The sequence below is a fragment of the Protopterus annectens genome, chromosome 6.part0, assembly GCF_019279795.1.
Source record: "Protopterus annectens isolate FY-2018-M chromosome 6.part0, PAN1.0, whole genome shotgun sequence".
Taxonomy (NCBI): Eukaryota; Metazoa; Chordata; order Ceratodontiformes; family Protopteridae; genus Protopterus; species Protopterus annectens.
This window is the reverse complement of record NC_056737.1, coordinates 422,764,141-422,782,224: the sequence shown is the minus strand read 5'-3', so window position 1 is coordinate 422,782,224 and position 18,084 is coordinate 422,764,141. Positions and strand designations below refer to the sequence as shown.

The window sequence follows — 18,084 nt, the reverse complement described above, 5'->3', positions numbered from 1 at the left end:
GCTACATTGTCCTCTGTACATACTTTTACAAAGTACTACAGGATTCCTTTTCAAGGTCCCATGGTGAGCTTTGCTTGGACCAGTCTCCAGAAGCTCCTGGATCTGTAGACTTCCTCCTCACATGTTGGATAAGTTTTGGTAATCAAACAAGAGTGGAATGATGAACATAGTACAGTTATGTAAACTGCACTTGCCCAACAGCAGATGTTCGAATTCCTCAATGCTGCAGTTAAGAGCACCCACCCTCCATTCCCCATTGTATATAGTTGTAGTTGGGATATAAAGTAGGGTTGTGTGTTTCTACTTTATATGTTTCTCTTTTATTAATTTATTTATTTTTTGGTTCTGGCACATCAGGCTTCTGTCTCGCTGTGCGAGCAGGATATCCTAAAGAAATCTTTATTCTGACTACTGAGTTCTCTCTGTAAGGATAGGCTTGACTTAAATATAGTTTTGCCAGAGTAAATAAGTTCATAGGAGGTTACTAGGCTAATGGCATTAGAGCCCTTACAAGCTTAGCTGTATTTATCCTGAGTTGCCCCAATTGTCTATGATTAGGTAAGTGAAGTTTGCAGAGGTAATTGTCTATGGCAGTTATTGCCAACTTCCTCTGTCCAGGAGGGACATGAGCACCACCCCCAGGAGTGAATTTGCAGTCACCCATCCATTGATCTAGGTTGCATTTGAAAGAGGGTTAGGGAGGGGCTCTATTTCACATGAATTGGAAGCTTGTTCCAGAGAAATGGCAGTTTTTGGGAAATGTATCTCTCGCTCCAGTTACCTCTCCAAACTTCACTTACCTAACCACAAACTATTGGGTCATGTCTGTTAAACCTGGCTAACTTCTTTGAGACGGTCACCAATGCCATGGGAGTGGGGAAGACTGTGCACATCGCCTACCTTGACCTGGCCAAAGCCTTTGACACTATTCCCCACTCGGGCATAATATATACTCTCTCAGCTAGGCATCAACCCATATGTTACCAGATGGGTAGCAAACTGGCTCACTGATAGAACCCACCTAATCAGGAGAGGGGAAGCCACCTCAAGCAGTAGACTTGTAATGAACGGCATACCCCAGGGATTGGTCCTGGGGCCTCTGTTATTTGGGATATTCTTCTCTGAGGTGCAGGCCAAAACCAGTGGGCTATGGCTGACCACGTTTGCAGATGATTGCAAGCTGGGCACGGTCATGAATTCCCCAAGTGATGCGGACATCCTCCAAGAGGGTCTCACCCAAACAAATGACTGGTGCCAGAAACATGGCCTCAAGCCGAATGCCAAAAAAATGCATCATCCACTTTGGGGAGAGTGATGTCCCTATATATTATCACATTAATAACAATTTCCTAAGTACGCAGTCAGTAGTGAGGGATTTGGGCATCCAGGCTGATAGCAACCTGACTTTTGACCACCATGTTGCTTCCATTGTATAGACGGCTTTCTACATGGCCCACCTCATAAGTAAGGGTATTTCATTCAGGGGCAAAGAGGTCATAACATCCCTGTATTCTTCCCTTATAAGGCCAGTTATTGAGTACAACGCCCCCTTCGGCATGTACCTCGCAAAGCACATGCCTGTGGCAGCTGGAGAGACCACAGAGGTTCCTCACCAGGAGAATCCAGGGCTTCAAACATCTACCCTGCACAGGTAGGCTAAAATCCCTGGCCATCTACTCAGTTTCATACAGACTTCTTTGAGGTGACCTCTGTCTGGCATACAAAACAATCTCATACCCTGCCTTGGTGAGACTGCTGCATTTCCCAAAGTCAAAGCTCACTCGAGTAACTGTACGCACGACCTCAACCTGGTCTGTGATATCAATAGAAATTGTTGGCGGGGCATATCTGTGTCCCAGAAATGCCCCACATCTGTGGAATAGACTCCCTCTTCACATCAAGCAGAGCACCTCATCATCCCTTTTTAAGCACAACCTGGATAACTGGATGGGAAACAGAAAATACACCCCTGGGATTCCACCTGTGTCCCTGCTGGACAGGGGCTTTGGGAGCTATCTTTTTAAAACATGGGCTAAACTCTTGGCCGGCCTTATAAGGGCCTCAGGGCCAATAGCTTCCTATGATCCAGCATGACCTGTTTATGTCAGAGTCTAGATTAACATCCCTGGAGCAAGTAACCCTTCTGCAGTTTGATTTACAAATATGTAACGTTTCCATCAGGGCTGGCTGGGTCAGAGACTGCCCTGTAAGCCAGGCACAGGTCACTCCTTAGCAATCTATAGGAGACAGAATGCAGTGACAAGGACATTCATTCTTTCTGCGGAAACTTGTTTTGAGTAGCGTGTAATTTCTAAACCTCTGTGGTCTCCAGTTGTTGCAGGTGTCTGGTGAGGTACATGCAAAAGGGAGCATTGTTCTCAGTTATTGGTCTGACGAGGGCTGAGTACAATAGAATTATAACATCCTTAGATCTATATATGATGGCTGTATGTATAAGATGTGCCACATAGAAGGATTTCTTCCATGGTGGTCAAAGATCAGATTGCTCTCAACCTGAGTACCCAGATCCAGTAACATTGGGTCTACACTTAGTGGGGAGTGCTGTCTATAGTGTAATTAGCAGGGAGGACAGCTTTACCAAGGGGAATAATAATGCATTTTTTTGCATTTAGCTTTAATCCGTGGCATTGGCGTCAGTCATTTGTCTGCGTTAACCCTATCTGCAGTAGATTAACATAGTCAGTGAATTTGGTCAGCCCAGGCCGCCCAACTTTGCCTGGACTTATGGGAAATAATCCCAAACAGTATGGGGCCCAGCACAGAATCCTATGGTACGCCACTGGTGACTGGTCTTTTGCTAGAGGTGAAGTTACCCACTTTAAACAATATGCATCCTATCTGTGAACCAGTTGGTTACCCATCTGGTAACGTGGGTGTTTTCTCTATAATACCTGAGTGAGGGATTGTGTCATATTCCTTGGCTAGGTCAAGGTAGGTGGTATGTATCATCTTTCCCTTGTCCAGGGCCTTGATGACTTTCTCAAAGTCAACCATGTTTAACATGCATGATCTACCTTTAACAAATCCAAACTGGGTTGGGTCCATAGTTTGGAGCTTACTTGTTAAATCCTATATAAATACAGTTTTCTCTTTGCATAGGCCTAGAAATGAAGCCATATTAAGCAGGCCTATATCCTCATTTTATATTTCACATTTTGCATGCGGTTTCACTGGGTGCTCTTTCAATAGAAGTGAATTTCTCAGTGAAGGATACAAGCAAGCTCGGTGAAATAATCTTCAGGCCAAAGCTCTAATAGCTGTGAGACATGCTGTACAGAGCAACAGTACAGACATGGAATTTGTTTAGATAATACAAGGCTTGGGAACCAAGGTTAAAGAGATATGCAGAACTGTAGGAAATTTACAGGGCTTTAGTATTATGAGATACTTCCTAGACAGAAGTAATTTCTGTTTGAAAAGACTGAGTTCAGTTCATTACAGATATTCAGGAAAGTGAGTACAGAAATTCATTTTGGTAGAGATACTTGACTGAGTACAAAAGTCCGGTCAAATGACCAGCAGTTCAGAAACTAAAGAAAACAGGGCAGTTTGTCTTAATTCTGCCATTACAGATAAGAGGAACACTTCTGACTTCAGAATTAGCCTTAGAATCTGTCTATCTTAATACCTATCTCTTAGCCGCTCTTTTGGGATAAGTTTTTCTCATCCTTTCTCCTATCTTCTTTCCCTATCCCAAGGATCTATTCCCCTGACCATTCTTTCTCTCTTTCTTTCTCTCTCTTTAAGCAGCATTCCCCAGCAGATTTCCCCCAGCACGCTTGACGACTCACATTGACTCCACATTAATTTGCTCTGCTAAATCCATCATCGAACTACAAATCAATACTCACAAAGTTGAAACCTGGTTCTCAAAACGATGCTCAAAACGAAGCAAAACAAACTCTAAAAAAAAAACTCTTTACCAGATCCCTTACATTAGACTACCAGATCCTATACAACAGACTTTACTATATATCACCTGGACTACTAGCAACCAAAACTGCTACTAGGGTGTCACAATTCCGATCACAACCTCACCTTTGATTACCATTGATTGTCATATCAATAATACCATTTTAAAAAAAAAAAGTAAACAGATGAATTAAAACTTTCTTAACCTCTTCTCTTTCTCTTCAGCCAAAGCCACCCCCTATCCTCTCATCTAATTTCTCTTCTCTACCTATTTATACTTATACTCAAGAAAAAAAAAAATATTCTCTAATAAACTATCTATATACAAATACATAGATTGCTATTTGTAATTGGTAAAACTTTCTCACACTGTCTGAATGATCTGCAACTTAACAAACTTGAACTATCAAACATGTTGTTACTTCTTTTTCCTCATTTGTTCATAGAGCATGAGCATTTTCAACCTCACAACACCTAAACTCTATACCTCTTTCATCCCTACCTAATCTAAACTCCCTCTCCCCTCATCTCATTCAGCAAACTGCTATTACCTTAACCAAATTAAAAACCTAGCAGGTGATTCCTTTTTCAAATACCAAATTTATCTCTTCTTCTCCTACCCGCCTGTTCCTCCTGCTTCCTCCCTTACCTACCTTTTACCTTTACTTACCTTTACAGAGTCACCTCTCATCTTATGGTCCTGATGGCCTATCTCTGACCTTGTCTCTTTATATTATATATTTCTTTCTATCTCTATTTCTTTAATCTCTCTCTTTCCTTTTTATTCTCTCCATGTTAGAATGTTAAACAATGTGTTACTTCTTGTGTATGCTTTTAAAGTATTAAGTTTTTAGTTTCTCTTTTTAACTTATTACATTTCCTTTTCCATGTTCTTTTCACTCACTTTTTCCTGTTTTTTTAGATATAGGTAATAATGTGTATATTATCATTTGTCCTCATGATGTGTATCTCTTTGTCTATATGTGGGAGTTTCTTTTCTCCCGGCCTGAAACTGAAAAAAATATCCAGTTGGACTAGCCCGGTCAACAAATGTAAAATAAAATAAAAATAAAAATTACTAGGGACAGTATAATTCAGCCTGTTTCAGTTTATTAGCAGTGTTATTTGAGACAGTAATACTTGTTCATATTGTGTTGAATTACTACATAATAAACCACCTTTATCAGATTTACAGTGTTTGCAAACATTTGTTCTGAAAGGTGCACGAACGTTTGGCACATTAAGGAGAAACTGAGGTATTTGGCACTTGTTCAGCACAGCTCCAGTTAATTAAAAGGTAGACGTTTATTCCAGTTCTTACACCTTCTTTGAGGCTATACAGTCATTAGGCAGTCAAGAGTGAAGTTATTGGGGAAGGGGAGCCAGAGATTTGTGAAGCTGGACAGTTGTTTTCTGAGCGGGGAAACAGCCCATATAGCCTAATACCTCTCAACTGTCCCTGAATTTGACTCAAATTTTAGCCGTGTCCCTCTTAATCCTTCCTAAAACGGGTGACTTTTGGAGGAAATGTGGTGAATTAAACTTAGTAAATAGGGACAATAATTAAGGGTTGTAGACTTTTTAACTTCAAAAGATGTAAATTAATTCACCTTCTCTTATTCTGTCAGTGTCTCAAGTTAGTAGTACTAATATTTTAAGTGTCCCTGATTTTCTCTGGATTTGTCCACGACTCTGTTGATATTTGTCCCTGATTGGTTGAGAGCTATGGTAATGCAGCAGGAAGGAATTCAAGCATCCACTTTTACTGATAAGTACAACTTGGACAACTCTACATTTCAGCATTCCAGTGGAAGCTGTCTTTTAAATTTTCAGTAAGGAAATCATTCCACTAAAGCGAGTGCACATAATAGCATTACTGTAGTCAGTTATTTTTGTTGACCAGGAAAGTCCACCTGGGTGGGAAAGTCGGTTTTCAGCAGAGGCCAGGGGAAAAAGCTCCATAGAAACGATATCTTTGCATATATTTATAACATAAAAATACAGAAATAGTTCACATAAAATTAATATTTACAAAAGTTGTAGTTTAAAAACAGTTGTAATGTATATTGTTTAAAACAGATTATACATTTGAATGGTAGTACAGCTAACACCAAATATCCTTACAGAAATTGAAGCTTACCTTTTAGATCTATTATGTAATGATAATTCAGTTTATGTGGCCGAATTGCATTAACACAGAGATGTGGTAACTGATATGGATGGATTTTTTTTTATGCACACATGGTGAGAGTGGAAAAGCAATCTATTCTTAGGAATTAAAAGTAATTATCAAAATAAAAAGATTAATTAGGAGTGTACTGAAAGAGTAATCCCAGTGGAAGTTGGTTAGTCACTGAAAAAGTAGATAGGGGAGTGTGAAGAAAGAGGGAAAGATTTGGATGGTGAAGGAGGGTGTATATAAAGTAGATGGTAAGAAGGAAGGAGAGAATTTATAAATATTCTCTGCATAAAGGGTCTCTCAGAGATGTTATTCAAGAAGTAGCCATGCAGTTCTGATAGTTATCTAGATTATCTCATTAACAAAACCCGAACACATACAAAAGTACGACGGATCACTTTAAAATTAAAAGCATCAAATATTTCTTGAAGTGAATATCTTTTCTGTGCTTGATCTTTTCAGTTTCAATTGGATCAGCAGCATCTTGTGTTCATGCAGTTTCTTGCCTGCGATCATATAGCTGCATTTGAAATGCTAACATTTCTAAGGCAAAGTTTGATGCATGTAAATCACCGTTGATGAAAGGCTCTTTGTTTTTACCTTTGCTATTTATTGATGCAGTAGTCATTATTATGGCAGGAGTCAATTTGCCCTCCAGTTCCAGAGAGACACTTTGATTGGAAGAACAGCATCACCTGCAGGTGTCATACATTTCTTGTATAATTATTGGCCTGCTAGTGTAAACAGTATAAACCTCCATTGTCAAGACATCTGAACCAACGTGGGACAGGCAATTTAGCTGTGTAATTTGAGGGATCATTTGAAAATGTTATGACCGTTAATATTTCTTTACATGAGGAAGCCGTGCACAGAAACAGATTGATTCTTTAAATATTTTTATTTGTGACAGAGACTCATCCTTTACCTCCAAAACCTGAAATAGCAAAGTGGGTAAACAGCTCAATTAATAATCGAACTCCTGCAAAGATTCCTCCAGTTATTAACAGTGGATCTCCCACTATTCTTGGCAAGAGGAGTTATGAACAGCACAATGGTATAGACGGTAAGCTCTTTTAAGTTGCTTGTAAATTAGACATGTATTAACTGGCATCTACCACTGAAGGTTCTTTTGTGTATTTTTTCTAATTTAGCCATTTTGTAATTCATTTTTGTTTTGTTTGCCATATTTGCTTATAAGTACATAAACGGCAGCAACAGTTTTTAGGCATGTTTAGTTTGTTTGCATACATGACCCATAAAATGAAGGGTAAGAGCTTAACATTGTTGCGTAGAATATGGGAGTTCTGTGTACCAGTTAGATTTCAAATAACCCACATAGTCTAATGAATATTACACATCTGCAGATAGACATCTGCAGATATTCAGGCATCAGTGGTCTTGACCTCACAGTTGATAAATCAAGCTGAGCTACTTGCAGTTAAGACAATGCATTATGTGTCTTTCTTTCATAACTTTCCTGGTATAGTTCTTGAAATGTATTACAACTTATGAATATGGTTCCATGCATTCTGCAAGTTTGAAATGTATTCCATATGTTGATCATTTGAGATTTTATGGATGTCTGATTTGTCAGTCAGTATTTATTATGAGATTTCTAAACAAAGATTAGTAATCATTGCATTTTAAATTGCCATACATTAATAGAAAATAAAAGTAAATAAAATAAAATATTATTTTCCATTAGTATCATTGTGCAGTATATGTTTTCTTTTTAACAATTTTCATTCACTCCAGCATTACATAATTTGCTCAGTTCCTGTCTTCCCTTAAGTTTCACTTCTCCTCCTGTGGATTGTTGTTCCCAGAAATTCCACTTGCATCTATGAAATTTTCCCTTTCTCTTTGTTGAAAGTCGTACCTCATTTTTTTTTATTTGTATAATATTCAGAGCTTATTTATGTAGGCAATGCAGATCTTGTGCCTTAGTTCAAAAGAATCATTTCCGTTATTACTTATTTATTCCCCCAACATTTCTACAAAATACTCTTTAGGGAACTATTAAAAGTCTGACAATTTATTCCCAGTCCTCCCAAAAAATGTTCTCAATTACCTGTCTCTTTCCTATCACAATTCTAACATTTGCTGCCTAGCTGAGGAAAAAATCCTCTGAAGTTTCCTTGGTGTGTAAAAACACCTATGCACTTACCTCCATACTAAAAATATAAACCACCTGGATTTTGTAGCAAAGGTTTGAGCCTTTCAGATTTCTTCCCATTGTTCCTTTGGCAGTGGCCTTCCTGTTCTCTTTTCCCATTATTTTCTAACCTTCTGCAATTGCTTGTTACAGTTAGCGTGCAGCATTTTACCTGACCTATTTTCCCTTTTTTTAGCAGTATCTTTTGTTCTAGACTCGACTAAAACTTAAACAGAGCAGGTCTTTCATTTAGTACTCTCCTGTCACTTTCTCATTGCCTATATTTGGTTATTGATCCCCGATAAAGAAGACAGTCTATTTTACAGTCTAGACTCTGGCTTAGTCTTGTCCCACTCTGTTACATTTCCCTCCTATGTTATTTGCTCCGAATATTGCCTGTTCTCTATACACTTTATGTGCAGACATCCCTATTGGTAAAATCTCCTTTCTTCATTACTGCACTGGCTTAGTTCTTAGAGTACATGTAACTACTGATAATATTCTTTCAGGTTGTTGTTCTCTATAAGGACTTGCATCCAAAATCTCTCTGTCTCTCTCTGTCTTGAACTTCCACTCCCATTTACATCATTATCCTTTTCTGCTTTAATTTTAAACTTTCTGCTTAAGTTGTGTATGCATGCACCTTTACGTTGTAGCTTTAAACTACCCATGTGAAGTTGTTCTATCTTGCCGTTCATTATTACAGATGGGTTTGGAGCCGATCCTCTGCTCCGAGTCGGCCTACTACAAAGCTCGAGGTCTTCAGACAACTCGAGGCCAAGTCACTATCCCATGATGCACCTTGTTACCCCAGATCTAGTTTGCCGCTGCAACAGATCGGAGGTTTCCTAGCACAGTTCGGGCCAGTATAGCTTTTTCTATAAAAATGTTTCTATAAAAATGCCTACATTTTGTCTTTTATATTAATAGTTATTGATAGTTATTGCTAGTTATAACTTAGATCTTTCATAGCTTAAAAGTTTGATAGTTCTCTTTCTCCCTTTGGCCTTCATTTTTCATAGGCCTTTAGTATCCCTTCCCTTCTTGGTGTGACCTATATTGATAATTAGAATAGCTTAGTATAGTGTTTACAAGCATTTATAGATAGTAAAATTTGGTGTGTGTGCGTTTATACATTTATCCATATACAGCCCATTTGTTTTTTAGGGGCTACTTACTGCTTATACTATAGTGTACTTTAAAAATTGTTAAAGTTTGTGTGTGCATATTCTTGTTGGATAATTCAAGTCTTTTTTGATATAGTAGATAGTGTCATGGCTGACCAGGATAAAGACAAGCATTCCAAGTCTGGGTTTAAAAAATGATTGAAGTGTGGACAAAAGATGTCAGTGACTGATAGTCATGTAAACTGTGTCTATTGTTTGGGTGCCTTGCATTTGCAAGAGAGTTGCTCCATTTGCCATTCCTTTTCAAGTAGAGTTTTGCATGAAAGGAAGAGAAAACTGATAGATAGAGGACTTCTAAAATCTTCTTTTCAGGAAGCTTTGGGCGACCAGGATAAAACTAGTCAATCTCCCAAATCTTCTAAGTCCTGTAAGACTTCTTCATCGGACTCATCAAAATCTAAAAAAACATCGACGTCAGCTCCACATCTTTCGGAGCCGAGCATCCTGTCCTTTTGGAGCCGGTCCCCAGTCCTGAAACCAGTACCCGAAGTATTGAAATCTCCTATAGTCCAGTCGGTACCACCCTCCGTCCAGTTATCTCTGTCCTCGATTTGCCTATCCAATTTGGATGTGGATCAGGTGGCGCAAAAGTTGCTACAGGCACTGGCGTTTGCTAAATTTTTATTGGTTCCGACCCAAGTGGTTTCGGAACTGAAAACTGCTATTCCATCTACTTATTTTCCTCCTCCAAGCCATACCAGTCCTTCAGAGCCAGAGGAGTTGGATCTGATGATTGTGGAGCCTTCAGAGCCAACGCCTGCTCCAGTGCTATCAGTTCCGTTCACTCAGACTTTCTTGGCACCCATTGAGGAGTCTAGGAGCCGGTTGGGTCCAGGGAGGATAGTCGGACTGACCTGTCAGTTCCAACTTTGCCTCTCGGGGCCTTGGCTTGGATGAGTTTGGATCCTACCTCTGGTTCTGAGCCCACTGTTCCAGTGCTGAGGTGATCGATGGTTTCTTCAGATCCTGCGATTCCTTCTCATCAGAGCAGGGGTGCTTTTGAAGCCACGAGGAGAGTAATGTCCCCAGGACATCCACAACTTCAGGACCAACTACTTCCTCCCCAAAAAGTGCCTGTGTCCACTTCTGCCTCACAGATCCCTTTGTAGTGTAGATACCCTGAGTCTCAGGAAGCCCCACTGGGTGGCCCCTGCTCTTCTGAGATGTCACCAGAAATTCCCACTGATGAGGTTCCCAGGAAGAGAATTTGCAATAGGAAGCATCTGGACTTCCCGCAGGAGTCTCTCACATCTGACACTAACATAGATGAATCAGAAGGGTCCCCCTCTGAAGATATCTCATTTGCAGATATATTAGAAATCCTTAAACAGAGGGGTGGCTGGAAGCCCACCAATCCTACTGAAGATGAGTCGGTTCTCCTGAAGGCTTTCAGGTCTCAACCCTCCACCTCTTGGATGTCTCCACCCTTCGATGAGCTCATGGAGCTGGTCTGACAGAGGGCATGGGAATCTCCGGACACCATGGAGCCTGTCTCTAGGAGGCCCAATAAATTTATTTCTGCTCCTCAGACAAGTCTTTTCTCACTAAGGGAGTGCCTGTTGATGCCATGGTGGTGGCGGCAGCCACCAAAAGGAGATGTCTGAAACTTCTTCCTCTCTCCATCCTCCTAACAGAGACTCTAGAATCATGGATAGATATGGGAAGCGCATGTATAGTTCAGCGACTTTTGCCATGCATTCACTGAACTATCTTACACATTTCACAAAACTGCAAGGAGACCTCCTAAAAGAGCTTGGAGATGCTCTTCAGGGTTCGGTAGCCGAAGGATCTTCAGGCAAAGTTGCCTCCCAGTTTGCTACCAATAATTCCATTGTGAACTCGTCCATGCGTCTCATTTCATATGCAGCTGATGGAATGAATAGGGCAGCGGGTTTAGGAATTGCTCTTAGGACACACTCCTGGATGCACTTATGTTCCTTTGTGGAGCCCTTTAAGTCATCCTTTGTCAACACCCCTTTTGATGGCTCATCCCTTTTTGGGCCCAAAGTTAAGGAAACTTTGACCGGGTTTGAGCAGGAAGGAAAGACTCTGCCATCTTGAGTCCATTTTTCCACCCCTACTAGACCCTACCCCAAGGGTTAAAAGGGAGGAAAGATGTGGTTCCAAGAAGCCTTTCTGTGGACATGTGGTGAACCCCCGTCCAGGGGCAGAGGATGGGGCAAAAATGGAAGATGCCGCCCTCGCGGCAAAGGGGGTCCGGAAAACCAGGGTGACAGAGACTAGTTCTTTGGGAAGCTCTATCAGCGCTCCTGAAAGGAGGCCTGACTGTCCTACTCTGGAGGCAGTCAGGGGTCACTTATCTTTGTATCCAGGCACCTGGCTCAAAATAAATGACAACTGGGTACAAAGTATTGTTTCCATAGGATATATTACCCCCTTTGCCATTCCCCCTCCATTGACAACAAAAATTCCAGACGTTCCACCCAGTTACAGGGAACAAGCAACAGTAGAGGTCCAAACATTGCCAAAAGTCATCCAACCATTCCCAGCAGAGCAGACAGGATCCGGAACTTACTCAAGATTCTTTTTTGTTCCAAAAAAGACAGGGGACTGGAAACCTATTTTGGACCTCAGCAGACTAAACAGATCTGTCAAGCAAGAGAAGTTCCGGATGGTCACGCTTCAGTCGATACTTCCCATCTTAGGGAAAGACATTTGAATGTGCTCGATAGATCTCCAGGATGTGTACTATCATATAAAAATAGCCAGACCATCCAGGGGTCATCTGCACTTCCGGCTGGGAGCCATTCATTATCAGTTTCAAGCCCTGCCCTTTGGTCTCACTACAGCTCCCAGAGTGTTCACCAAATGCATGGCAGTGGTCACGCCTCACCTGAGGCATTTAAAATTCCAGGTGTTTCCATACTTAGACGATTGGCTTCTCACTGCCACCACCAGGCATCAGCTAATACAAGCCAGGGACACCACTCTTACTCTTTGCAATCAACTGGACATTACCATAAATTCAGAACAATCTGCCTTGTCACTATTGCAACATATCGTTTTTATCGGAGCAGAATTGGACACCACCACCACCACCACTTTAAAACTTCCAGCAGAAAGGATATTACTACTTTGTCAGCAAATACAGAACATCATATCCAGAGACAAGGCTCCAGCATCAGAAGTGTTAAAGTTGTTAGGGATGATGGCAGCGGCAATAATAGCAATGCCATTGGGTCGCATGCACATACGGATTCTACAATGGCTGCTGTTCACGCAATGGTCTTGTCAAGAGCTCCGAGTGTCTCATCTCTTTTTTGTAACAAACACATGCAAAAAGGATCTTCTGTGGTGGTTGACCTCTCCAAGTAATGATAGGTCGTCCTTTTATCCTACCCTCACCATCAGCCACAGTGACCACAGATGTTTCCCTGGTAGGGTGGGGGGGCATTTTCAGGGAAGAACAGCCCAAGGCACATGGACTGAACAAGAAACACATCTGCATGTCAATGGTCCTGGAGATGAGAACAGTACTTTTGGCATTGCAGTACTTTCAGGACTCTCTTCCTCTGGGGACAATTGCAATTCAGACGGACAACATATCAGTGGTCTGGTACTTGAACAAACAAGGAGGAACGAGGTCCTAACCCCTTTGCCGAGAGGCCCTAAGAGTGTGGCAGTGGGCTACATTCACCTAGCGCTTTCTGATAGCAACGCACATCCTGGGGAAATCCAACGTGATTGCAGACAAACTGAGCAGGGCAATTTTGTTGCCCCACGAGTGGTCCCTCAAAAAAGAGATAGCGGCGAGAATATTCCACAGATGAGGCCAGCCTTGCTGCGATCTTTTGCTTCCCACATGAGCACAAAATGCAGAAGCTACTTTGCCTTGATTCCCCCTCGGGGAGATTCCCCAAGGGACGCAGTCATACACGATTGGCCTCGGGTCTCCTCTATGCATTCCCACCAATTCCCCTGATACCCAAAGTACTACAGAAAGCAAAAGCCCTGGGAAGGACCATCATTCTAATAGCCCCCTCATTGGCCTCGTTAGATTTGGTTCCCCTTCCTTCGACTTCATCTGTTGGAAGAGCCTTGGATTGTGGACCCAGTTCCAGATCTTCTGACACATTCGTCGGGGGCTCTTCATCCCTCCCTTCAGTCCCTAAAATTGACAGCTTGGTTGCTGCAGTTCCCAACATAGCCAGGTTCTATAACCTCTCAAACAAAGCGCAGTATATTTTATTATCTTCTCATAAATCCTCTACTAGGAAGTTGTACCTTAGCAAATGGAAGAGATTTTCTGTATGGACTTCTCAGAATAACATTGATCCCTATCAAGCCCCCATTTCCTCTATATTAGAATTTTTGACTACGCTTTTCAACAAAGGAGCCTGCGGCAGCTCGGGTACACCTTGCCACCATCTCTAATTTTCATCTTGGCTTTGAAGGATTGAACATAATGTCACACAAGCTATCCAAATTCTTTCTCAAAGGGAACTTCCACCTCAGACCACCAGTGAAATCCCCTTATACCCCGTGGAACCTAAATTGTATGCTTTCACGCATTATTCTCCCACCTTTCGAACCAGCTTCCTTGTGTGATTTGAAATTTTTGTCTTGGAAGACTATCTTTTTAGTAGCCATCACTTCTGCCCGAAGAGTATCAGAGCTACAGGCTTGTCCATAAAACCTCCGTATTTGGTTTTTCTTGCTGACAGAGTGTCCCTGCGAACAAATCCTTCATTCTTACCTAATGTTTGTACTGAAGCTAACCTTAACCAAATCATAGATGTACCAGTTTGTTTTCCCCAAACACTTAAAACAACTTAAGAGTATATGCTGCACAAGCTTGATGTTCATAGACAACACAGATGTTACCTGGATAGAAACAAGAGAGTTCAGAAAAATCAGAACAACTTTTTGTTTCCTTTTCAGATTCTAGGAAAGGTATGCCAGTGGCAAAAACAACACTATCTAAATGGTTATCTGATTGCATCACTTTCACTTATTCAGCTGCCAATTTACCTTTACAACACAAAGTTAAGGCTCATTCTGTCAGAGCAGTGTCCACTTCCTTTGCTTTTTCTGCTAGGCTTCCTATAGACAATATTTGTGCAGCAGCCACTTGGTCAGTATCTCATACCTTTATCACTCATTACAAAGTCGATAGGGCCTACAGGGACAGCCCTCCTTTGGTTCTATTGTCCTGAAAAATATACTCCCGTGAGCCACTGAAGAAAGATGGTGCTTGGGACGCTACTCATCTGTAAGAATGAACGGCGAGATAGAACAACTTCACATAAAGAAGTTATGTACTCATCATAACATTCCATGTGAGTTGTTCATCTCGCCTTCATTCTTACTTCCCACCCTGCTACCCCCTCCAAGGTTGTTTCAAGGACTGAGATACTAGTTTTATCATGGTTGCTCTATCTTTCTATGGTTTTTACCTACAAAAAGTGATAGACGGGCATATTATATTGTTAGACGCAGTAAACAAGATCTGAGGTAATTCAGGGTACATCATGGGATAGGGACTTGGTCTTGAGCTGTCTGAAGATCTCAAGCTTTGTAGTAGGCCGACTCGGAGCCGAGGATCAGCTCCGAACCCATCTGTAAGAATGAAGGCAAGATGAGCAACTCACATGGAATGTTATGGTGAGTACATAACTTTTTTTTGGAGTTCAAGGTACCCTAAACCATCTTGTTCTTTGGAAGAGAATCAGTATATTTCTCTTAACTCTTGCCTTTTTTTCCTGCTAAATACATTTCTTCTTCTCGTTGATAAAAATATGCTTGCCCCATATATGTAAGACTAATGGGAGTAAGGACATATGTTAATCATTCCCACTAGAAGTAGAAACATTTCCACAGAACACATCAGAGGATTCTAACAAGGACACAGCTTCTTCTCCTGCAGATTCTCAAGTTCAGGGAAACATTGGTCCTCACAACCTCTATGAAGGACATTTCCATTCTGAGACTATGGCTAGGATGAGTAAGGTACATGTTCTTCCATTTCACTGTTACAGTATTCATTATAATAGGGATCCCCTGCCAAGGGCAGCCAGATGTTCAGTCAGTATACCAAAGCCTTTAGGTTGCTTTAAGGTATGCTGTACATCTCATGTATGCTCTTCATGTATTGTTAGGGCATAAAGGTGACATCTGGACGTACCATGCTCAGAGCTTCTTTACCACCGGTCTGAACGCCATCAGTCTGATCGTAAGTCTGAACACCCATTCCGTTGCTGGGTCACCAAGCCATGGTAGATAAGTGCCCCATTGGGGTGTTTTTGTCTTTTATTTTATTTTATTTTTTTTTGCATGTGGGGATTTATGTCATCCAGGAAGGGTAATTGTCAGTGTGGGAGGCATATTCCCCATAAAGACAGTCACGAGCAGTGCTTCTTTTGCCTCTCTGCTGACTATGCATTTTGTTTAGTCAGGCCTTTGTTCCCAAGAGCCTCCGTAGTAGGCTTTTTTCTTTGGTGTTGTATCTAGAGAATGAGTGTCTTAAGCTGTTAACTAAATACACTGTGGAAGGAACTTCTCATTCCTAGGGGCAGCCATTTGGAATGACCAAGAAATCTACGCCGGATTCTTCTACTGCCTAGCCTTCGTTGGACGTTGCTTCCAAGGTGAGTGAAAGCCTGGAGGTTCATCCAGCTTCATAGTTGGATTCTTCGGCCATGACTATTTTGGCGGCCGGAGAGGATCCAACTTTAGGCACGTTCTTGGAGGCCTTGCAGATGTTCACATTGGATCTTCAGGTGAAACCACAGTTGATTATTTCTGAGGGGCCTAGGGGTGTTCCTCAAATTTTAGTCAGGGAATAAATCCCTACTATTGAATGAAGCCTGGGTTCAGAGCCTTCTACATTGCATAAGGCCGACGTCCCCTTAAAGAAAAAGCAGAAAACTAAGCATATTGCTCCAGCTCCTAAGGATCCACAGATGAGTGGCACAATTTCACTCAGGGGTTGTTTAATGCTTTGATGGCTTTAAAACATCCTCAGGGTGTTTCTGTTCATGCTCATCCATGGTCCTCTACTCCCCTTAAAAAACACAGGGAGCAGGATTCCTCTGAGGAGAAGGCATATTCAGATGAGGAATTCCTTACCTACTCCTGTCAGATTCCCTATCCTTTAGAGTTTGGGTATTTGGAATCTACTATTCCTACTCCATGTGATGAAATTTCTTTTGGGGGGCATTCTGTAGAATGATGGAGTTTTTTTAAATGGGATTGTGCTCAAGTTTCTGAAGTGCAGAAAAGGTATTTTGAGCTCCTGCACGTGGATTCTCTCAGGCCTTTTTCTGTACTTCCTGTTTTAGCTGCATTGTTGGATGTCTTTTCTAATGCTGCTAAGGCTCCTAACTCCCAGTCCTGTGCTCCCAAGACATCTGATAGGTTTTATAGGGTGCCTGAGGACTGTAAATTTCTTTGCAAGTGCCTTTCTGCAGACCCTTTGATGGTGTCTGTGGCTTCTGACAAACCATCTAAATTGCTTCCTTCTTTATTGCCTTCTGATAAAGATAGCAGAACCATGGAAAGTTGGAGAAAAAGGTTTACACTTCTGCTACTCCAGCTTTTAGGGTTGTCAGTTATCAGACCCATATGTCCAGGTACATGTTGGCTCTTCTTTCCCTGGCATGTCAGGTAATTTCTGATCTTCCAGACTCTGAAGGGAAACCTTCTGCTCTTTTCTTGTTAGGAACTTCCTCCCAGGTGTCTTGTCATTCCATCAAGTGTAGTTATGCAGCAGATGCTTCCTCTAGGGCTACTGCATTTGAGTCTGTGATAAGGAGATATTCTTCCCTTCGACTTCAACCTTTGTCTTGATGGTTGTTTGGCGAAGTTGCTGCTGATTTGTTTAAGTCCATTCAGGATAAGGGCAAGGCTTTACAGAACTTACACATGTTTTTGTTTCTCCTGTACTTAAGTTTCAAAGAAATTGCCCCATTAATCCAGCCCTTGTTCATAGGTAATCTCATCCCCCCAAGGGCAAGAAAGGTAGGAAGCAGGCTTCTCTTGCTAAAGCTACTTGGGCTTCTATGCCCCAGAAGTCTCCTTTTCCTGATAAATCAGGTGCTGTCTGACTATCCGTTTCTTCCCAGCCACATTCCTCTTTCTCTTCAACTTTCTCTGTCTCTCCGTGTCTGGTTAAAGATTGCTCAGGACTCCTGGGTTCTGTCCATTATCCACCAAGGGTATTACCTCAGGAACAACTGTCCTTTCAGGGGTGCTTTGGGATCTTTTGATTCAGGGTACTATTCAAGAAGTTCCAGTTTCCCAAAGAGGGAGGGGTTTTTACTCCAGAATATTCCTGGTACACAGAGTACTTGGAGACTAATTTTCGACCTCTCTCATCTAAGTACATTTCTGAAGGTTCCCTCTTTTTGAATGTTGACCCTTCATACTTCCTCAGGCTTACATGGTGTGTCTGGATCTCAAGGATGTTTATCTCCATGTCCCACTTCATCTCCTTTTCAGGAGGTTTTACATTTCTCTGTTGCTTCCTGGCATTTTCAGTTCTCCTCTTTGTCCTTTCTACTGCCCCTGGGTATTCACCAAATGCCTCGCTTCTGCAATTTCTTTTTTCAGGTTAAGGAGGATCCAGGTCTTTCCTATTTGGAAGCCTTCTGTTTCAGGCATCCTCACCA

The 18,084-nt window shown here is 41.6% G+C and overlaps 1 protein-coding gene across 5 annotated transcripts in view; it reads left to right on the top strand.

Annotated features, from left to right (window-relative positions):
• Nucleotides 1-18,084, top strand: part of MTA1 (metastasis associated 1) — a 3,368,231-nt gene that overhangs the window by 2,700,572 nt on the left and 649,575 nt on the right. For all 5 annotated transcript variants that reach the window (XM_044074165.1, XM_044074166.1, XM_044074164.1 and 2 more), the window contains exon 16: nucleotides 7,023-7,175. In XM_044074165.1, the coding sequence (XP_043930100.1) occupies nucleotides 7,023-7,175 (153 nt within the window). The remainder of the gene's footprint in view (nucleotides 1-7,022; nucleotides 7,176-18,084) is intronic.